Here is a 23,297-nt window from a genome sequence, read left to right as displayed (position 1 = left end):
TCTACACAAGACCATATCCTCTGTGCTGTGGCATACGACAGTGCTTTGGGCAAGGCAACATTTTTGTATATCAAAAAGGAGGAAGTACAAGCAGCGGGCCAATCTTTGAAGATATGGGACTGTACTTTGTTTCCCCTTAGAAGCCATTGTTCTAGTGTTAACATGGGCTTCTATTGGAATTCTCAAGGGCATATTATCAAGCCCATTATCGCCGCTTTAGCGGCAGTTTTCTGCCGCTAAAGCGGCGATCATTTTAACTCTGTGCTTGATAATATGCCCCTTAGTTATAAAGTCAACACAGATGCAACTGAACAATATTGCTCATACCTGGAATAACAACACAGGGGAGCCTGGGGTGCATTCTAAGAGTTGCTAAGGTAGTTAGATAGCAGTAATCAAGTTTGAGTCTTTGATGAATACAGGTTTGATTTAAAAGGCACACAACAATTGACCTTGAATTGCTGACGGTGCCTGAAAAGAAAATCCTGTGTGTTTTAAAAAAGCTCTCATATAGATATTTGTTTCAAGGAAGTGGAAGTCCCTTGCATGATTTATAAAATGTCAGAGGAGTCAGAGTCAGAGTCAAAAACACTTTATTCGATTAAATTAAAATCATAAAAGTATGCTATACATTCAAAGTTGATCACTGGGATATACAAAAGAATTTTTTATATAAACAACGTTAAAACAAGAGACATTATGTGCAAATTTACAATAGTACCAAGATATATTTACAAGGATTTTACAAAGAATTTACATCATATTTACACTGGCTATAGTTTCCTGCAAAATTTCACTTCATTTACATAGGTTGTACTAAAAGGTTTGCTGGACGATCAATTTATAGTAATATTTACAAGCCTATAATACAATCATTTTATAGTGCTACCCTGACAAGACGTAAGGTTTTTTACAAAAACTAGATCAGGTAGTCGGTGATTGAAGAGTTTTTCGTCTAGACCTAATAGACGTTGTAAGAAAATTTGCTACCCCATACATAATTAAAGGTGTTTCCATTAGCTGTAGGAACAGAAATGCCGGTTTGACTTGGGTAAACATTTGATCTTTTAGTATAGGCTTAATATATTTCTCTCTAGCATTTCTGAATAAAGGACAAAAAAAGAAGAAATGCACAGAATCCTGGTCTGAGAAGTCGTCACACTTGCAGGGGGCGTTCTCATGGGGCTTACACCATTTACTATATTCACCCAGCAAAAGGTGAGCCTGATTGAAGCGAAATTTAGTGAGAAGCCACCGGTGGTAAGGTTTATTTACTATCGCCAAATATGGTTCGATAGCTAAAGATGTAATTGTCAGAAAATGTGATCTCACGGTTGGCTTCGTAATTTCGCATGATTCTCTTTCAGCTTCTCTTTTCTTTGTATATTCCAATTTTACCCAACTAATGTCATCTTTTTTTAGGCTTTCAGGGTTAGTATATAGATCAGGGCGGCCCAGATATACTGCTATTTTTTTAATGTGTGAAAGCCACTCAATCTCTGCCACACGATCCCGCCCCATGCAGTCTTTGATAATCTTGTGATTAAGTGTTAAATTGGGATTAAGCCAAGTTTTAATCCAAGCCCTTAATGGTTCCAGGGACAACATATCTTCAATATAACCCATCCCTAGTTCCATATGGATTGAAAAAGCAGGTGTGGATTTTGATAAGCCCAGAACCGATCGCAGGAAAATATTCTCTGCTCTTTGGATATGGGTTGTGTTCTTATAACCCCAGATAGAGGCTCCATATCTGGCTATTGCCAGGGTTTTAGCTTTATAAATGGATAGTATAGCCTCTGGAGGTTTCCCGCCAAGGCGTTTTGCGAACCCCAGTATAGCAGCAGATGATCGTTTTACTGCAGCGGTCTTGTTCTGGATTTGTGGTGCCCATGTCCCTTTCTCGTCGAACACCACTCCTAGGTATGTAAAGGCTTTAACTTTGGTAAGTGCGGAACCATTACAGGACATGGTTCTGAAATTACTCTTGCAATTACCCACAGCCATAACATGTGATTTACCTGCATTAATCACTAATTCCAGTTCTTGCATGAAAGCCCCAAATGTATTTAATAGATGTTGAAGACCCCTAGGGGTCCTTGACATCAGTACCGTGTCGTCGGCATATAAAAGTACCGGCATCACGGAACCACCCATGCGCGGCACATCTGTAGAGGCAATTTTTAGGGACTCACCTAGTGAGTTAATATAAAGGGAGAAGAGCATAGGTGCCAAGATGCACCCTTGGCGCACTCCCCTTCCCGATTTAAAAAAAGCGGTACAGTTCCCTTCTTGAGACATGCGGATAGTTGCCCTTAAATCACTGTGGAGACGCGCCAAAAAATCCACAAGTGCACGGTCCAGTCCCTTTTCAAGGAGTATTGTCCACAGCTTTGACCTATTAACTAGGTCAAAAGCTGTGGACAAGTCCATGAAGGCCAAATACATCATCCCCCTTGATGCTACAGTATATTTACTCAGTATAAGGTGTAAATTAAGGCATTGATCTTCTGTACCTCTGGCAGATCTAAAGCCATACTGAGCTTCACACAAGATGTTTTTACTGGTAGCCCAAGCTGAGATTCTTTCTAGTATTATTTTACCAAGGATTTTAAATGAGGAATCTAGCAGGGATATGGGTCTGTAGCATCTAGGGTCCCCCCTTTGACCCTTCTTAAATATGGGGATGATGACTGACTGTGACCAGGTAGTTGGAGGTCTTATCTTGTCTATACCAACTACATTGAAAACGTTAGTAAGTACAACTGACCACATTTCTGAATTTGTTTTAAACATATCGGCGGGTACGCCATCTGGACCGGGAGCCTTCTGTGATGACATATCCTCAATTGCACTCTGTACTTCCTTAATGGTAAAACTTGGGAGGGGGTCTTGTGTGTCAATCGATGTTAGGTCTGATTGTCCTAAATCGAGGTTGCTGCCATAGATTTTTTGAAAATGGTCCAGCCATTCCTTCTCAGGGATATTTACCTCCAGTGGTGCATTTTCTTTCCCATTGAACAGAGGGGTATTAACAATGGTCCAGAATTTGGTGCTATCCCTCAGAGTTGCTTTCTCATACAGGTCTTCCCAGGCCTGTTTCTTAATTTCCCTTTTCCTCATTAGAATATCCAAATTATACTGTTTCCTAAGCCTAACCACCTCTAATCTATCGCGGGGTACCTTTTTCAGTGCTTTATGTAATTCTCGATGTGATTTGGAGCATGCGCTGTTAAACCACCCCTCTACCTTTTTCTCTCTCTTTGTAGATTTACATTTTAGGTCATCTGCCACCTGACAACAGATGGTTTCAAAGGACCCAATAATGTTCCCTTTAAACTTCAGTGGCTCCCTGCAGACATTAATGTCACTGCCCACTTTCTCATTAAGGGAGTAAAGGAAATCCTCAGGAATAATTTTACTCCATTTCACACGTCTCCCTTGATCCTTTAGGGTTATATCTACGGCAATGTCTACTTCAGAGTTTTTATTAAATAAAAATAAAATATTATCCTCCATGTTCAACACAACTGGGTTGTGATCACTGTGTGTGGTGTGTATAGCATTATAAAAAATAACATTCTGCAACATAACCGGTGAGATAAATATGTAATCAATGATAGTGTTGCAATCCCTAGCTCTATAGGTTGGGACCCTTTCATTGCTATCAAAGAACTCTGGTTCATAAAGATCATTCTGAAGGAGAAGATCTTCTAAAGCTGTCCCTTTACCAGAATGTTCAAAATGTGGGGGTTGAAACATATCTAAATTCAGAGTATCTTTTAACTGACAGTTTTGTTGACACAAATGTACATTAAAATCTCCCAACAGTATAAAATATATCGGCGTGGTTTGACTCTCTTTAAAATTATACATGAACTCATTCAGGGAATTGAGATTTTCATTATCACCAGTACTTTGGGTGGCATTATAAAAATTAATATAAACACATTTGGATTTGTTAGTCAACGTGACTTCCAAAACAAGAAAGTTTTGGGATAGTGTATTTAATACCTTCGCAGATCCATTCATTTTGACTGATAATAAGAACTGCAACCCTCCTTTGTTACGACCAGAATTTGAGGGTTGTGCTGCTAAAAAATAGGATGAATACCCATCTAACCAAAAATCACAAGCTATATCCCATGTCTCCTGCAGGGCTATTACATCATACTTTTTCAATAGATTCAACCATTTTGTATCATCCCTTTTCGAGCGGAGTCCTGCGATATTCCAGCTCATTAGGTTAGCAGTAATACCTCTTTTGTTGCTAATATTAGTTGTGAGCAATGGGTCACTAATGCTATCACAAGTAGCTAGTCAATCAATTTCCTCTAAATTAGAAAGTGCCGAGAACCTGTTTGTTAGCTCCAGACCATTTCTTATTACACCTCCCTGTATTACATGGGTTTTAGGTAACATACCAGTTGTTTGAGTCGCCCAAGGGCTAATAAAGTGTGTTTTAGTTGGTAAAACATTACGAGTAGCCCTTTCAGGGAGCTTTTTCGGAGGTGCTGGTGGAGGGTAGAAGAAACCTAAGGGGACTGCTCTTATCCTATCCTCTCTGACCTCTGTTGCATCCCAGAATAGACGGGAGGCCTCATGGGGTCTATTAAAGTTAACAATCAGACAATCCCCAGAGAATTTCTTCTTAGAATACCCCACCCAATCCACACGTCTACCTGTGTGGATATGTTCAGAGATATTATTAGGGCCAGTACAGTTAGCATCACACCATGTTTTTATATTGGCCAACTGTGAGTCATTAGACTCAATTTCCCCCGGTTTTAATACTGGTATATTCACCAGAATCGCAACAAAAGGTGTAGCTTCTGGTGGAAGGTGAACTGGCGGTCTCGGGCGATGTCTTCTGGGCCCTGCTGGGTTAAGCCCATCTTGTGTGGGTACCATAGGTACCATGGGCACCGCCAGCAGTGGACAAGATTTAGGTACCAAAGGTAGCTTAGTGATAAGTATGCTGTCCCCTTGCCCAGAGCCACGACCATTTGACGCTTGTGGTGATACAGGTGGGATCTGGAGATAGGTTAGTACAGTATTCCCCTGCTCCATAGGGGATTGGGGTTGTTCCTGAGCGTTAGAAAGAGACTGTGGGGTGATTTTGGGTAGTGGGCACCAAGGATCCTTCTCGAAGGATGTTATAAAATTATTTATCCTATCACATTTCTTTAGAATATCGGAAACACATTCCCTTAGAGTGTCTATAATGTCTGTGGAGATTTGTATGAGTACCCCTTCAAGCTTGTCAACAAGGACCTTCTCCACCATGTCCTTGATAGAAATTTCCAGGGCACTCAATGGAATATTTTGTTGCTTACGACAGGGTGCACCATATATCATTTGTTTGTTAGTGCGCTTGTTAATCTGGGGTTCAGGCTCAGGCTCCTGGGTGCAATCGTGAGAAGAGTGTTGTAGAGCTTGGTTATTGTTCATTTGTCCCTCTTGGCCCTCTTGTACCAGTGCAATATCTATATCTGGTTGCCTAGTAATGGGTGCTTTTTCAATCAAAATTACCGGGTCCAAAGGGATTGGTTGTCTGGTCAGTGTAGGCAAAGTTTGACTATCCGCCGATGTAAGGTCCAAGCCTAGTTCACGTTCTTTATCCGCAATTTCCTGGTTTAGCATGCCGACAGCTGAGGTCAGGAAAGTCTTTATGTTAGATGAAGCTGGGATTTTTCGCGCAATTTTGGCCTTAGATGTACCCCCATTGACAGATGTTTGAAGTTTGCGCTTACCCATTATCCGGCGTGCAGATCAGAGGGGGGGTGCCCGTCTCGTCCCCTGTAGTCCCCGGACGGCCACAGACGGCCCGCCCTCTGCCCGGGCTCCGCCCGGCGCCGCCCGCGCGCGTCCGCGAGGCGGAGGGGGCTGTCGCCTTTTGTTGCGCCTCCTGGCGCTTGTGCAGGAAGTGGGCGGTGTGTTTAGCAAGGCACGCTGGGAGTTGTGGTCTGCTCCACTCCGCGGCCGTGCGATGGCGCTGCACAGCGGCGGGGGCGGCCACAACGTCAGGGACCCAGTGGCGCTGAGCAGTGCTGGTGGTGAAGAACGACCCCTCCTGGAGCCGGTATGTAGCAGAAATGACCCCCGCTCCTCTCCGGGTGCTGCCGCCTTTTGTTGCGCCTCCTGGCGCTTGTGCAGGAAGTGGGCGGTGTGTTTAGCAAGGCACGCTGGGAGTTGTGGTCCGCTCCGCGGCCGTGCGATGGCGCTGCACAGCGGCGGGGGCGGCCACAACGTCAGGGACCCAGTGGCGCTGAGCAGTGCTGGTGGTGAAGAACGACCCCTCCTGGAGCCGGTATGTAGCAGAAATGACCCCCGCTCCTCTCCGGGTGCTGCCGCCTTTTGTTGCGCCTCCTGGCGCTTGTGCAGGAAGTGGGCGGTGTGTTTAGCAAGGCACGCTGGGAGTTGTGGTCCGCTCCGCTCCGCGGCCGTGCGATGGCGCTGCACAGCGGCGGGGGCGGCCACAACGTCAGGGACCCAGTGGCGCTGAGCAGTGCTGGTGGTGAAGAACGACCCCTCCTGGAGCCGGTATGTAGCAGAAATGTCAGAGGAGAAAATAACTACCCTAAGCTCCTGCAATGACAATGGTCTTTGGTTTGTTTATTTGCTAAATTTACTTGTAAATAATGGAGAAGCAAATTTAAAATGGTGACACCGTATCAACCAATTAATGCTTGACATAGCCATTTCCCCATGGTGCATCAGCGATGATCAAACGTTTTTTTCATTTACCTTAGACACCATTACCTGTATGATGCCTTGGCAATGGAACCCCTGACATGACTGGGACCCAGTGGACAAATGCAGAATTAATGGAGCCAAGGAATCAGAGAGGGAGCATAGATAGGCAGGTCAAATGTGATGGTAAGTGGGTACAGGAAAGGTGGGTCAGGCTGAGGCAGTAGCACATGATGCAGGGGAGTTTCTCCAGGGGCAATCAAAGACTGAGCTAAAGGACGTATTCCAAAGCATGGCCGGAAGTCAGGGGGTCTTTACACTACTAGCAAGTCCCCACACGGTTTCATAGCAATGATCCATGCAAACATTAGGGGATGAGGGAAGCGCAAATCGGAACAGAGCCAATCAAAATGAGGGGGCATATAGATGAGTAGGGAAACTGCAAGGGCCAGGTCCAGTAGGCAGGGCTTTAAGTGGGCCGGGTCTGTCCGGGTCTGAGCACCGGCAGTTATTTTCAGGGGGCCTCAAAACGGGTCTCTGTCGGGCTCTGTTTTCGGGCCTCGCAGAGATAGTCTGTTTTCACTTTTTTTTCTTGCACCGAGCTTATTTTGCTCTAGCTGGACTTATCAGGCTAGATCTTGAGGCCGCTGACCTATGTGCACGCTGTAGATCCATTCATGCAGATTTTTATCATATGATACGGGACTGTTGGAAAGTATCACAGTTTAGGACAGAAAGTCCTCTCTTTAATTAATGACTTTTCAGGCACCTATCTCCGAGTCATTCTGAGTAAAGCTTTGTTTGTTGGGTAAGTTACCTAGAACTAAGGATAATAAGAAAACATGTAATTTCATAGATTTACCGCCTTATTTTTGGTAGGCGTAAGATTGAGATCCTGCAACCAGCCTCCAAACACACGCAGCCGCACCTGAGTACTTCACAGGTCCATAAAAAAACATTCGCTTGTTAATGAGACTTTGTTGTTTTTCACCCCTTTGTAGAGCCCCCGCAGCTTCACTCTGCCTATTGCTTGAAGAATTAGCCCCGTTCCCGAAATGTTTTCTTAGCCCCCCTCAAAATGTGGCTCTACTTACGCCTCTGGGGAGGGTGTACGGCGTTATCCATACTTACATATCTTTATTTAGCCCCCGCCCCTACTTGGATATGCCACACCCCTTTAAGAGGTTTGCCCGGCCCTTTTAGAGCACCCCCAGTGTTTTTTTCCACTTTAAGCCCTGCCAGTAGGGTTGGAAGGGGGTGGGCGCATATGGGACAAGTGAGGTGGGGAAATGGAAGGGAGAATAGGCAACAGTCCAACCCCCATTGGAACAGGGGGCAACAGACGTGGAGAGAAAACAGAGCCGGGGAAAGGGGGAGACAGTGAAGGGGATCACATGTGTCGGCCACCACCTCTTGACACCCAGTGCTAGATGATGTAATGAGGCCCCTATCTCTGGACAGCACTGCACCCATGGACAACAAGGGCAGAGAGGACTTCCTGCAAACTGGAATATTGCAAGGTCGAATGTCTTCACTCAAAGGCAAAGACAAAGAAACATAAAACATGAACAGTTCCAAACATCTCGCAAAGAAAGATGAAACTTTTGTATTGAGGGAAAAATAACTGTTTATGAAAACAAAAGGAGCCAATGCGGTTTCCGTAGAAACCACCGAGAGTGCACCCGCGGAATTCTTTATTCCACCCGACTCGACTCGCCTGGAGCAGAAAGGCTCACATGCTGAACAGCGACAAGAACATCTGCTTCGCATTTCCAAGCAGGAAGAGAGGAGCCCTCGTGAAAGCAATTTAATTTCCTTGGCCCAACAGTGAGACAATTAGGTGTTTGTTCTCCTTTTCAGAGCAAAACAACACACCAGGGGCAAAGAGATCATCAGACATCAAGATGCTTTTTATACACTTGATTTAAAAATAGCATGAAATAAAGACAGTCCTCATATACCATAAAATGATTACTCTCATCGTGTTGTCTATATATTTTGACGGATATGTGTAAATTCGACCTAGTAATAAGCCACATTTGAACCATATCACCCTCTTCATATAGTAAGGGTCTCATCGTTTTCACCGCAGTGCCTGGTACTATTTGAGGGTCAGAGACCCCAATCTGTACCAAATGACTTTAGTAATATGAAAGATTTGTGGGATATCATGCAGCGTGTGCGCATGCGTGCCTCTGCACAGGTGTGCCAATCACTGTGAGAGGGTAAAGGTGTTTGAGGAATCATCAATGGCACACCACGAAGCCTAGCTTTATTTAAATGCTTCAGGAACGTCATCTACAAAACCGAACCCAAAAGCAAGCTAGCAGCAAATCAGGAATACAGGAGCTTAACCCACCCCAGCCTGGTGAGCTTCCATTCAAGGCCCTCAAGCAGTTCATATCCACTCCACCTTTGTCAACACAGGACACCACAGACCTTCTTTGGTGTTGAACGGCCTCAGTTTATTATATTTCTTTGAGCATGCTGGGTCAGAAATCATCACAAAGTCACCGGTCATTAATGTGCGCCAAGCATGCAGATATCTTGAACATCAAAGGATTATGGTCATTCAACTGTCATAAATCATCTTACAGTCATAAATCACTCCTTGGTACTCAAGTCTTGAGTAGTCTTGAGTACCACTCCTTGGTGGATCATGATTCACTTTGTCCATCACCTTAACTCATCGTATATCACAGCACTTTTCTCGAAGGTCCACCTAGTGTTGAGCGCCGTGGCTTCTAGGCTTCCCTTGCTGCCGATGTCTGGCGTTCGCCGCCCTCTCTGCGTGCCTTTTTCTACAAGTGCTGTGTCCACCATCTCTTGGAACCTTTGTTTCCCTCCAGTGCTCCTGCTGTGAGGCATCCCAAGGACTCTGCTCTGCAGTTCCTCTTTCTAACATACTGTGTTGTTACTGGCATTTATTGTTGCTGTCTCCGCTACTCTACCGGCGGTTCCACGACTACCGTCAGCTACCCCAGTCACCACGTTTAAATGCTCCTATGAAAAACCTAACCGCTAGAGTGCCCCTACGATGTTCCGAAAGCGCATATCCACCTTGGCCCTGATTAAGTGAACCTTGTCATCTGCGTGATAACCCTCAAAGAACGTCATCTACAAAAGTGAACCGAAAAACATGCTGGCCTCAAATCCGCAGTGCAGGAGCTCTATGGAGCTGTCTGCTCTCTTTATTGTTCTGTACATGTATGCCCTACTCCACCCTCAAACCACCAGAACTGTGTGCAAGATGATCATTTTACATGATATCTTTCAGTCCATGACAGCAATTAGTTGTAAAGGATGTTTAATGGGGTGACGGGATCTTGGACACTTGCGGTTCAGGAGGGAGATCTATGACAGGTGATGAACGATGGGACTCAGGACTTCATGCATAAAATCCTTGACAGGGGGACCACCCGCAACTTTCTGACATCAGTTGATGACAGAAGGTATCTCACATGGCACTCCATTGATGATTCTGAAGAAAGAGGCGGTCCCTGTTAAGAACTGATCATTTGCCTGGAGCATGGACCCATAGATGTTAGTCACAATGTAAGACTAAGGGGCTAATGAGTTCTTTTGTCTGGTTAAACAATGTCTCCCTGACACAAAGGAGTTGAAGGGGCCTGACTATCCTTCTGTCAGCATAAGACTTCATTAACTTCATCTTCCTCTTTCAGTGAAACTTTTACCTCCTGATAAGGTTTGCTGCATTGCCCACAAAGCAGTGTGGGGTAAAGGACCTATTTACCTGGCGGAGAAACTTAACTGTTACATTCCTCGTAGGGACCTCCGCTCTGGTTCGAAATCCTTCCTCAAGTTACCTAAGGTCAAGAAGTTAAGGACAGGGGGAAACGCCTTTTCATATCTAGCACCCCTCTATTGCAACCAGCTTCCCATCTCATTGAGGCAGTGCCCGGACCATCTGTAGTTTAGAAAGGCTTTGAAAACTGCTCTGTTCTAGACTCGCTCCTGTGTGACAACTTTCCTATTTGGGTCCGTGAGCACTGAGATACCCCGTCGGGGGTGATTCAAGTGCTATATAAATCCATAAAATAAAATAAATGGCTAGAGCGAGGACTCCCTTTTTTGTGGAATACATGTTTTTATCTTCCTCCCAAAAACCATTTCCGCCACAGACATGCCAGTTGTTCTGCAAAGTGTGCTTCTGAAATCTTCCAGGGTTTGACAGAGGACCTGAGATATGTTTCTAGGTAAGGAGATAGTGGTGTCCTGAGGCAAGATGTTACAGAATTTTTCTAAATTAATGAACACTCAGACCCTCATTACGATGTCAGGACACCGCATCAGTCATGGGACCGATCGACACCTGGTTGGCAATCCTGATCACCTCATTAGGATGCGACCGAACACTGTTCTGTCGCATTTCTACATTTTACTATGGGAGCATGCATTACGGCCGTAAACTGGCCGTAATGCATGCTCCCATACTAAAATGGGAGGTGCGATTCATCCCTGCACTGTGTCGCAGGCACCGCAAGGTGCCTGCCACAAGGTAGAGGGATCAACAGGGGGGCACCATAGGTTCCCCCTTAGCCTCCAACCAGAGGCCGTGCACCCAAGGGGGCACTGCTGGTGGGCCCTCAAAGACGCTTTCCAACATGGTTTCCATGTCGCACAGACCAGCATGGAAACCATGTCGGAAACCGTCATCATAATCTCAACAGCAGAAAGGCCAGCCATTGAAATTACTTGCCGCATCCCGACTGGCAGACGGGCTCTCCGAGCCCATCAGAAGGCAACAGGAATGACCATTCAAATTCCTTTCCAATCTCCTCCATAAACATGAGGTGGTCAGAAAGGAATCTGACCAGCCCATTACGATGTAGCTCTGAAGGCTCCAATCGCAAGCCGCATCGTGATCGACCCCTCAGTCTTATTGTCAATTATACAATGGGAGGCGTTCAAGGCAATGGCAAGGGAGAAGGCCATGACTAATGATAAGGGTGAGATGAGGAAGAGAGAAGTTGATATAGTTGCCCTAGTGGCACGGCTGACATAGCTGGAGTACAGGGTGCTGTACTCAGGAGAGTTGCCCTTCCTACAAGAACTGGAGGCAGCTAAGGCCCAGTTGAATAGCTTGCAGTGAATTTGGCCAGAGACATTTGGATGGCTTTGCAGAGTAGACTCTATGAATCAGGGGACAAAACAGGCCAGCTAGCATACTGGTTGGCAAGCAAAAAGCACCCCTCCGGAATAATACCATGGATAAAGGGCCTACATACAGTGTGGTAACTGAGGCTCAGGGTATTGTAAACACAGTCATGGCATATTATAAAGCCCTGTATGCCTGTCACCCTGTCCCAGAAGTAGAATGTTCACACCTACTGATTACTGACCTACCTGTTAGGACGCAACATGATTTAGACCGAGAAGCCTTGGACCAGCAAATCACACCACAGGAACTCAGTGAGGCAATCACAGAGATGTACTCAGGATAAATGTGGGACCAAAATGGCTTTCCACTAAGTTCTACAAACAATTTGGATCCATCATAATTTCCCCACCTGCAGACCCTATTTAATTAAGCAAACCAAACCGTTGGGTGCTGTGGGATCTGTGGGTGCCACAATGTAAATCCCCAAACCGGGCAGATAGATGGAGGGCTGCTCCTTCTATTGACCCATATCACTCCTCAATATCGAGACCAAGATTCTCTCCAAAATTCTCACAAGTAGTTGATATAGATATTGTTACCCAGTACTGCCTCAGATGCTTTCAGTTGGCTACCTGGACCTTGAAGGCTCACTAGTGGTAGTCCTACTCGACTTTGAGAAAGTACTTGACACTATCAATTGGGAATGCCAATTGCAGGTCATGTCCAAGATGGATTTGGTCCTTGGTACCTGGCATGCATCATGACCCTCTACTCAGAGTCCTAGGCCAGAGTAAGGGTTAATGAAGTGATGCCCAATCTCATTCCTATTGAAAGGGGCTGTTCCCTTACTCCTTCCCCCCTGTTCGCCCAGCACTGGGCCGGAACCCACATGCACAAGCTGGTCAAATATAGTTGGCACATTCACTAATGGTCCCATATAAAATGCTCACTGCCAGTAATTCTGGGTAAGCCTCTTGACCTTACTCCATAATGACCCTTCAAGGCTTACTGGAGGCTTCCCTAGCAGTTGTACATTTCTGGGTCTGGGCTGTGTGCAGCCAATAGGCACATAGCCCCAAAATGGAGGTGCAAAGAAGCACCAACTTAACACGAGTGGCCACGGGGCATGAATAGCTGCACCCTCTTTTAGAAAGAAGTGCACAAGGCTATGTGTTGCGCCTGAAAATTTGTCAAGGTATGGGAGCATCCTAGCATCCAGATCTCTGAAATATAAATATATGTCTCCATGTCCCTCCAGGCCCCTAATGTTGATAATATGTGGACCCTCTTACCCCCTTCATCCACCCAGAGAAACAATGTATGACGAGTGTGATGATTATCTCTGGAAGGTGTCATTAACCTTCCTGCTTGGACTAAACGAGAAGGGCCATTTCGGAGTGGGTACTGAACAAATAGGAGTCAGATAAGACTACCCTTACCAAGGGCCTGATTTATATCTTGGAGGTATGTGTACTCTATTGCAACAAAGTATGCATACCGCCAAGCTAATAGTTCGCCCACCAAATTTAAAAGCGGGCAAATCTTAGGTTTAATCACAGTGGAGACTACTCCGTCTACAGATTAAAACCTTCTGAGGGCCCTGCGGAGTGAAGGTCTGTCAAAGGCAGACCTCTAATTCCGCCCATCTATTTTAGATGGCCAGAACTGGAGGCCAATTTTCACTTCCTGTCACCAACAAGAAAACCCTGCAGGAGGGGCAGTGAAAACTGCTAAATGGACTCTCATGGCGAGGGGAGCATTTTCTTTTTTGTTTTCAAAAAGAAAATTCAGCTTCAGGATTTTCTTTTTGAAAATAAAAAAAACAGTTTGGTTGATGGCCATGCTGACGAAGCCCTGCACCAAACTGTAGATAACATTGACAGAAATAGGCGTAACAATGGTTCCTGCCAATGCTTTAGAAATGACCACCACATTGGCGGTCACTTCAAAATTTGATGGGATGCACCTACGTCAGGGCGATGGAGTAATTTACTCTGTCTCCCTGACAGAGAACGGGCTGCCGTGCCATTATATAAATTAGGTCCTTAGACATCACAATAAGAGTTTGCTTATGATTACGCCCTCTCGAATAGCTACTGTTTCGTGTTGACAGTTAAAAAAATTGGAACCAGGCCTGTTGTCTAAGCAGTCGTTTGATGGCCCCTGCTCACCAGTTCCTTCCTACCAATGACATATTTCTTTAAGATTTTGGTATGAGTAGTCGAATCCTGCAAGCAGCTCCCACTTATCCTGGCATGCTAGGTCTCCTTGAATGTGATGGAGTGCCTTTAGATCTACTAAGCGTCTGCATTTGTGGACTTTAATTGTGAGATACAAGTCTCCACAGCATTGAGTGTGGAAGAGTTTAGCAATCAGGGTGGGATCCGCTCAATTGGCCCAATAAGACCAGTTTGCCCAGTGTCGTGGGCGCTTGCTGTATGATGCAGCATTTGTAGTTTTGGTACAAGAGGTCGTGATGTCACGTGAAATAAAAGACATTTAAAACAGGAAGCAGAGCAATATGGTGTGTTCCAGGCGTGTGAATCATGTGGAATCTATAATCCGGCAGCCTTTCAATATGGAGTGGCATCTTGAGTTTGGGCTTCAAATGACAGTGGGCCATATTTAGGAAGAAATGACGTGGCACGGAAAGTCAGCTTGCTGAACTGCATGACAGGGAAAGGGCAGGAATGTGCTGTATATAACACAATACTGCCCATTCCTGCCTCTTCCCTGTGCTGGCGCACAATGTGCAGCCTAGCGCCAACGCAGGCACTCTTCAATCACGGTGCAAGGGTGCCGGCGTTGTAAGCAGGATTGTTTTTGTGCAGGAAGGAGCATCGTCCTGGGCGAAAAGAATCCTCTGACGCATTTTCCTCTTTATGTGTACTGCAGCCCGCAGCACACACAGAAAGAGAAAAAAAAGAGGGGAAATTAAGATATTTCTCCTCATTACGCCTCCCCTAGGCAGGCGTAGCATTTTGGAGTATTAACAGTAATGGTAAATCTCGGAATGCGTAAAAATCCATGGGAACGCCCACACATCACCCATGGAATGCCTCCCTGGGGCAGAGTAACTTTGATAAACTTGATAAACTTTGATAAATCGCATCGCGAGGGTTGCGCCGCATTTGCACCCCATTGAGTGGTCCAAAAGTGATGCAACCCCTTGATAAATATAGCCCTGTGTTCTTTAATTTCGCCCACACTGTACATCAAGCCCAATTTAAGCACAAACTCATTTACGTGCCAAATTGAGAGTGCCCGCCAGAGAAGATCGAGGGCTTTTTTTGATCAAACTGTGAAATTTTTAGGGGCAGATAGTTTTTCATTTGCTCTGTACACATTCTTAATTTTTACATCTGCAACGCCCAGTTTGAAAAATTTAAAATTATCCACAGACGCGTAGGGAATTTTAAACAAGGGATATTGTGAAATAACACATTTCCCTGATTAAAAAAAAAGAATTTCTTTCTCACAGAGGAAAAAGTTTTCCACCGAGTTTTGGAAACTCTTTGGAGGCCCATCTGAGCTGGGATGTTCAGCTATTCCTTAACTGATATATAATGTCATGTTTAAATAAACAAACTGATATATTGCGGAAATGTGAGCAACGTTTTATCGCAGAAAAAGTTCCAGCAAAGAAAAGCTGAAGCAAGATTTTCCCCAAAAATGACATTTCTTCATGCAGATGGCTTGGGGCCAGCATAAACATATTCATCTTTGCCAGATATTACTTTGTCTGCGGAGATTAGGTCCGGCGGTTACCAACTAGGCCCGTTGTCCCACATGGAGACACAGAAGAGGCGGTCAGTGCGGGGTTCAAGATAGGCCAATGCTCAGATGACTCTCCTGGACCAAACAAGAGAGCCCTAGGATAGGCCAAGTCAAGAAAGTGGAACAGGCTGATCATGCTCCCCCTTCCCAAACAGCCAGTGGGTCTCTCATGGCTGGTCCATGCTTGCAGATTCTGCAGCCGCCAATGCACAGAAAAAAAGGAAAATAAAGGAAGAACGCAAGGCTTCTGGGGGTACAGGCCGACAAATTCCAGCCCACCAGCCAAGCACCAGAAGATCATGGCAGACAGTACTCTGTGTTTGTTAATTCTGATGAAACAAACTTAGAGGGTAAAGTAGGCCAGGCTTATGCAGTTCTTGCCCTCCCAGCAACTAACTGGTCTCCACAAGTTTGGTTCCTACCTGCTGACTGGCAGACATCAAGGCTCTGAGAGCGTGAGAACGAAGGCACTGATGAGTAGCATGAATAAAAGAGCAGAGCCGGAAAAATCTTGTAGGTTGAGACCAGGTGACCTTCTCTGCTCTCATAGCAGCCCTTGTAGATCTGGGATCCTCTGCTCCTTAGAACCAATCAGTTCAGTGTGGTAGAAAAAAACAACCCACATCCTGCCCTTTCAGCAAATGATTAGCCCCCTAAAGGCAGCCTTCCTCCCTGCAGCGGGGCAGTCATTCCAGTACAGGGGAATAAGAGGTTACTCATGAAGAGCGCAAGTGATGACATCTGTTCAGTGGCTCTTGCTGCTAGAGTCTCTCATCCACGTCGGAACTTCATCAGCTAGACTGGTGGCGACAAGGTCCCCGAGTCCACCAGAAATAGAATGAGTTTGATGGAGACAGTCAATCTTGCTTTTCCCTTGCCAGTCATGGACTGGTCCTCTCTTTGAGAATTCCAACAAGATTTGTCTGTGAACTACGTTCCTTGCTTGGCACTCTGATTTGGGGAAGCAAAATACATAGGCTGGTGATGGGGAAAATACTCCAACTACTTGATTTTGGAGGGATGGCTTCTCCTCATTACGAGAGTTATTATCTCACTGCGCCGTTGCGGTGGCTTATATGCTGGATATGGGATGCCACATCTGTGGCGAATGTAGCGGTACCGTGTTATATTGGGCAGCACGCCGCATTGGAACTATTGTGGGGGCGAGCGCTGCTGCTCTCTGAGTGCCCAAGAACTCTGCATACAGTTAGTGATTGCTGGAAAAATATCTAAAGCAAGTGGGCATTAAAATACTGAACTCCCCTGAAATACTCTTGTGGCCTCTTTTAGAGTAAAAAATAAATGCTTTTCCATATGATTGGAGAGTATGGATGGAGGTCAGAATTGAAATGATTGGAAATTTGTATAGAGAGGATGTCTTGTCCTCCATTGAGGAGTTATAAGCAGATATGGGTTTGGACGTTGGCTGGTTTCTTATGTTTGGGGCACTGGTAATTCGGCGAAAGACATTTGAAGCACGAGGAGTTGTGATCCTCCCAGAAATGATGCTTCAATGTTGCTGTTGACCCTTGGGGATGGTAAAAAGACAGGCACTGTGCATGGCACGCACCCTGTTTTTGTATTCTAGCCTCAATAAATCAAAGCAACAATGGGAGACTATTTTTAATCTGGAAAGAAGGAACCAACAACTTAAATCTACATCAGACTTATTTAGCCCCACCTAGGTTTGCAAAATCTTCCTAGGATCTTCGGATCACTGTCAGAGATGCAGCTCTCCCAGGGCTGACTTCGTCCATATGGTGTAGAACTGTATAGTGATAACTCAATGCTGGAGTCAAGTTCTTACAAAACTTAATGACCTGTTGGGTACAACTTTGAAGAAATCCCCAGAGCTTTGCGTGCTGGGATGACTGACTTAAAACCAAGGCAACAAACAAATATCAGCCTCTGGTGCTGGCAAAGTGTAAAATTGCAGTGCATTGGATGGTTGTGATGGCTCCGGCGATTCCGGCTTGGTTGCACAATGTGCGTATATGGACTGGGGCAGAGATTTCAGCAATCCTCGTGCAACTAAGAATTCTGGGTACACCCATACCACAGGAGGATTAGGTGATCTTGACTAAACCTGAAGACAACTCTGAAGAGATGCCACCATGAAGGATATGTACAAGTATTACACATAGGCTAAGGAAGGAATTCCTGCTCTGTTCTATGGAGTAGTAGGTACCCATTGCGCCTACAGATGTGTGGAAAATGTGTCTGGGAAATTCTAAATGGGGATGTGCACAAAAAATGTAGCCATATGTGATTTCCAATTTGCACCTGAAACTGTCTCTGATGTGGTATTATTGCAATAAGTGATGTAGAAATGTCTTTCTCCCCTCCAAGACTTGGCACTTGTTAGGTTCCTTTTTGTTTTCTTCCTCAGGTTCATGTTTCGTTTGTACTACTATGGAAAACATTAATTTATTGATACGAGCAATCTCAGATGTGGATTATTATGCAAGTATCATGTATAAGGTACTGTTAGAAAATACACAAGTTTGTTTATCTGAAGTCAATGCTGTTTCACCATTCTCTACGAATCCTGCTACCTCCTATGCCGATGTAAATTCATATTGTTTTTTTTTCTTTTCCTCTTCTTTATAAAGAACTATTTAAAGTAATGCAAAGCACTGTAAATTAGTACATTCTTTCAATTTCGCTAAGTAAATGCACCTCATTGGTTTTTATTGGTTCGTTTTTGGAGTTTCTATTATTGGCTTGTTCGTGAGCCACCACATCGTTGCTGCCAACCAGTCATCTAGGATTTCCCATCCAAAATCATCTAGCTATTTCAAAAAAACAAACCACTGTAAAGTACTACAGATTTTCAATTTCACTAAGTAAATGAGCCTCAGTGGTTTGTGTTTGTCTGATTTGTTGATTTTTGCAGGTTCCACCACTGGCTTGTTCAAGAGCCACCACATCGCTGGTGCCAACCAGATCCCTAAGATTATCCATCCAAAATCATCTAGCAGTCCACGCGGCAAGAATGCGTTGGTGACATATTATTCCCTTCTTAAACCTCCTTCCTCTGGAACCTGCTTGCTTCATTGTTCAGTTTGGAAGACATTTCCCAGCAAATCACTCAATATGTTCCTCTTCTGAATGTATTTTACATATCCCTCTACTGATAATCAGATACCGGTCAATTCAGTGCTTGTTCTGTTGGGGTGGGTGCAGGCGCTGGGCAACAGCACTCATTTTAGGAGACCAGGACTTATTTTTTATCAACAGACTTTCACCCAGAGTAAGGGAGAGAAATATAGAAAAGGGAAAAAGAAAGAGAAAGATAGGAAATAGTGGAAATGGAGACAAAAGGGATGAAACAAGAGTCAGATAAAGGGACAGAAAGTGCTGTGTGCTGCAATAAAGAGGTATGGGGTGGAATCAAGATTAGGCATTGGCTTTTTGACTTTCATCTTGCTGCTGAGCATTCTGTTGCCTTTTCGTAAAATTGCTCTTCAAGGACCAGAATCACTAAGGGCCTCCGCACTTGGGGTGGAGACTCGCAGTCGTGGGGGAGTCTGCGCACTTAGGGCGGAGGCCCCGAAGTCGCGGGGGGGGGGTCTGCACAGTTGAAGTGGATTCTGTCAAATGAGAATTCTCATTGCAGAGATTCCACCTCAAGTGCAGAAACTTCCCCACGACTGCAGGACCTCCGCCACAAGTGCGGAGGGCCTTTGTGAATCGGGTCCAGAGTGTTTTGAAGCAACAGCCGGTGCTGCCCCAGCACCATAAAACAACAATTTAAAAAAACACAAAACTATGCAGGTGGAGACATAAGTGCATTTCTGATTTATTGTGACTACAAGTATGTGGAAGTCCTCCTTAACTTCTCCTCTAGGCCTGTTTATACACTCTGATACAAACATTGTGTACACAGCAGCATCTGCTGGTTCTTACCGTGGTGCTGCTTCTTAAGTTGAAGGTTGTTGATGAAGTCATTTTCTTCTGGCTGCAAGGTAGCATAGCCCATCTTCCTGAGGATGTGTTTATAGAGCTTCAGTGCTTTAAGGCCAATAATAGGGGACGCAGACAATTTTCCACTTTCCACACTGTGTTCATCAAGATACCTCAAAATGGCGTCCTCCAACTAGGAAAGAGCAATGACGGGAAATGAGTGTCAAGGCATGGGATGGATGGATTATCTACAGTCTGCATAGTTGAGTACTTTACTACCACCATACCAAGGGTACTTCACCTGCCAAAGGTAGACATGTCCGAAGGCCCATGAGACATCTCTTGCAGTGGAAGGAACCGCGTCACATCGTTCACAGCCAATAGAAGGCAAACCTTCAATTCTTTTTTATTTTCAAAAACAAAATCGTGAAGTTTCTTTTTGAAAATAAAAAAACAATTATTCCCTCACCATGGGAGGAGGGTCATTTATAGGTTTCCTCATCCCCTTACCGCCAGGTTTTACCTGGTGATGACAGACAGTGAAACTGGCCATTTGACCACCCAAACTACATCGGGCAGGCAATCATATGGCCAAGCCTCAGACAGCACTTACTCTGTCAGACCATCAGTGGTGTAATCCAGTGGCGGAGAGAGAGTAGTATCTGCCGCTCACATACTTCAGTGCCGCCCAACACTGATTAAGGTGGCAGAGCTTCAGTTTCGCGGAAAGGATATTCCACTGCTTTTGTGATGGGGTACCCCCTCCACCACACTCTAAATCAGGCCCATAGTGTCATGACTCTAAACATATACAATGAAGAGCTATCAATTCAACATAAATGAGCACTTTTTAACAAAGAGGGTGCATGGTGTCATGTGTGAGTAGCAAGCACTCCCAAGTCATGCACCCCAGTAATAGAAAAGTGTGTATTCCCCTCACAGAAGGTCACCTGTATGAGGAACTATGAAAGAGACAAGCGCGAAGCATTGGTACAACTGTGGCTCTGTGGCTGTATGTGGGAGCCCGCTCTGGCCCTTCAGAGGGACCCTCAAGGCCCCACTGAGGTGAGTGCATTCCCCTAACTCTATTGCCATGGAGTGTGGACACACACAACACAATCTTACTTTAGATGAGATCCACACCTCCCTAGTGGAGGGTGCCCTACATGAGGTTCCCTCCCAAGTTTGGACTCCAGCTGGGTCTCTCAGCTCTCGTGCCCCCCTCCCAGTGCTTGATTTGTAAATAAATAAATGCAGGGGCCTCACAGCTTTCCTTAGAAGTCCATCACCGCTTTCTGATTCCACCTCATGCATCTTTCTTCATTCACCCTACACCTTTTTCCTCTTTATTTCACTTCTTGCAGGTTCCTTTGTAAGTGTTTCCCTACCCTTCTCTATATCCTTATTCCTGCCTTTTCTGCCTTTTCTGCCTTTCCGTCGCGTGTTTGTGGTTAAAGTATTATGAAGGAAAAAAAGATTTTGCCCCTAAAAATAAGAGCAGCCTATACACCTTTGTGAATTTGAGTATATGCCATAAAGAACAGTGGTTTGCACAGATGTCAGTCAAATAACAGTAAATAATGGCAGTGAAGTCATGCAGGCAAAGAATGCTCAGAAGCAAAAGGAAGGCAACTGGGTTCTTGTTTCTGAAAGGGATGTATTACACTCTAAAGCAAGAGTACATTAAGCTCTGCAGTAAGTCAAAGGTACGTACAGTGTGACCCCAGTTAAAAGAGAGAACCACAGTAATAGAACAGTGAGAGGCAGTAAGCAAGTGAACACTTGTGTGTAGATATTTAAACAACAAGAAAAACGTAATCCAATGTAACATTATTGTATATCTAATTTACAGTATTAATGGAAAGTTTTTATTTTAGTCGACTTTAATTATTTAAATTAGGTTATACATATAATATATATATATATACATACATATATATTTATATATACATATGTTTATTCATTCTTACTTCACAGTTATTATTAGTATTTTTTATTTGACATATTTAGAAAATTGTTTCATTATTGTGTTTGTATTTTTTAAAGAATATATGAATATATACATATATATATATATATGATTACAATTATTAAAATGATATTATTATTTTGTAGTTTAATTATTTTAATAATATACTTGTCTGGATATATATTTTTATGTACTTACCTTTTTTTGATACTTTACTTATGAAGGATGAAAACTCGATATTTTTGTAGGCTATATTTTTAGACAATATTCTTTTGCCACAATATTGATGTCCTCAATATTCTGTCATACAACCTCACATGGATTGCTAATTTTTCTAAGTTCTATGACAATGGTGTTCCTGGGGGAGCTGATTTAGAGATCAGCCATGGAACCCATGCTGCAGTAAGCGTTAGCAGGTTGCAAAGGCCATTAGAGAACAGACACAGAGGAGGGCCTTATTTGGTACCATATTGTTCTCGGATATGAATTTGACATTTGTGCAACACCAAGCTATTTAATAAAATCATTCAAATGGGACTGACCCTTTCATCATGGCAACTGGGCAATTACATGTTACCAAATAATTATAGGCAGATCTTTCTTTTAAACCCGGTAGGCAAATTTTTAACGAAAGTTCTGGCACTCATGGGATTTTTTGTGCGTAATAACACCATTATTAACGATTACAAGCGTGATTCGGGTCCTCTCTTAGGACATTGGAGAAAGAGTTTAATTTGTTATGTTTTATAATGAAGCGTGTCGCTCTGAGGAAGAGGTGTTTTTTTCAGGCATCCTTAACTTCAGAGTAGAATCTGACAACATAAATGGAGGACAATTCAGCATCTCAAATGAAGCCTGTAACACTAACTCAGCTTTAACGGAGCCCTTGTCCTGCTGCATGCCCATAGTTGCATAGGTTGCCCTAAGTGGGAAGGGTATGCCCAGACGTGGGTCCCGTGCTCACTACACCACTGGATTCGAGCTAGCCTGGCTGATGAAGGGTGATGCCCTGAAACCGGTCCCAGGATGCTTGTTTTCGGTCCAGGGAGGACCTGCCTTGGCAATTCGGGCTGGACTGTTCCACAAGGAACAGGGTCAAAACTGATTTGCATATGGTTGGGTCCAAACTGGGGTGGTATGGTGAGCAAAAGAATGATGGATTTAACCCAGATCCTTGTGACTGGGGGTGAATGTTTGCATTGTCCAGCATTCTGTCCATCAATTCTTTATTGTGCATGCCCATAGTGAGGCAGGTGTGCATTTTGGTATATAAGAGGAGTATTTAAACTCCTTTCTGGTGTCTAAGAGATAAGGTATGAGTGTTGTTTGCCTGCACGTCATTTAACAGCTTTATGAAGCTATGCATGATTATCTATTGAAATGCGATGAGGCTTGCCTTATGGCTAATGGAGTGTAAGTTCCATGTTTATTATATGCAAACAATGGAATTTTGCTATCAATAAACAGAAAACGCTTTTCGTAAGTTGCTTGCAGCTTTTGAGAAGGGCCTTTTAAAATGATCTGGAAGCCATGGCCCCCAAAAGATAGTTGCTAATAAGAGTGACACAAATGAATTCTGTATGTTGAACAAAAATAAGTTAGAGCTTGTGGAAAAACTTGATTACTTAGGATTCTGCTTTTGTACGAAAGGATATACTAGCCCCAAGTAAAAAATGTTCAGGAATCCTGAAAAACTTTGGACGTTTTAAATATATATTATGTTAGCGTCCAATCATTTGTCTGCCCCAGTAGTTATTTAGAGCTAGCTCATGGACAGGGGTCTCATTATGAGGACAAATGATGAGGCATTTTGAACAAGTCGCCAGTCTT

At 44.3% G+C, this 23,297-nt stretch overlaps 1 protein-coding gene across 2 annotated transcripts in view; it reads right to left on the bottom strand.

Annotated features, from left to right (window-relative positions):
• Positions 1-23,297, bottom strand: part of CPED1 (cadherin like and PC-esterase domain containing 1) — a 320,213-nt gene that overhangs the window by 251,569 nt on the left and 45,347 nt on the right. For both annotated transcript variants that reach the window (XM_078680455.1, XM_078680463.1), the window contains exon 2: positions 19,502-19,691. In XM_078680455.1, the coding sequence (XP_078536581.1) occupies positions 19,502-19,691 (190 nt within the window). The remainder of the gene's footprint in view (positions 1-19,501; positions 19,692-23,297) is intronic.

The sequence above is a fragment of the Lissotriton helveticus genome, chromosome 1_1 (assembly GCF_964261635.1).
Source record: "Lissotriton helveticus chromosome 1_1, aLisHel1.1, whole genome shotgun sequence".
Taxonomy (NCBI): Eukaryota; Metazoa; Chordata; class Amphibia; order Caudata; family Salamandridae; genus Lissotriton; species Lissotriton helveticus.
This window is presented reverse-complemented; position numbering and strand designations above follow the sequence as displayed.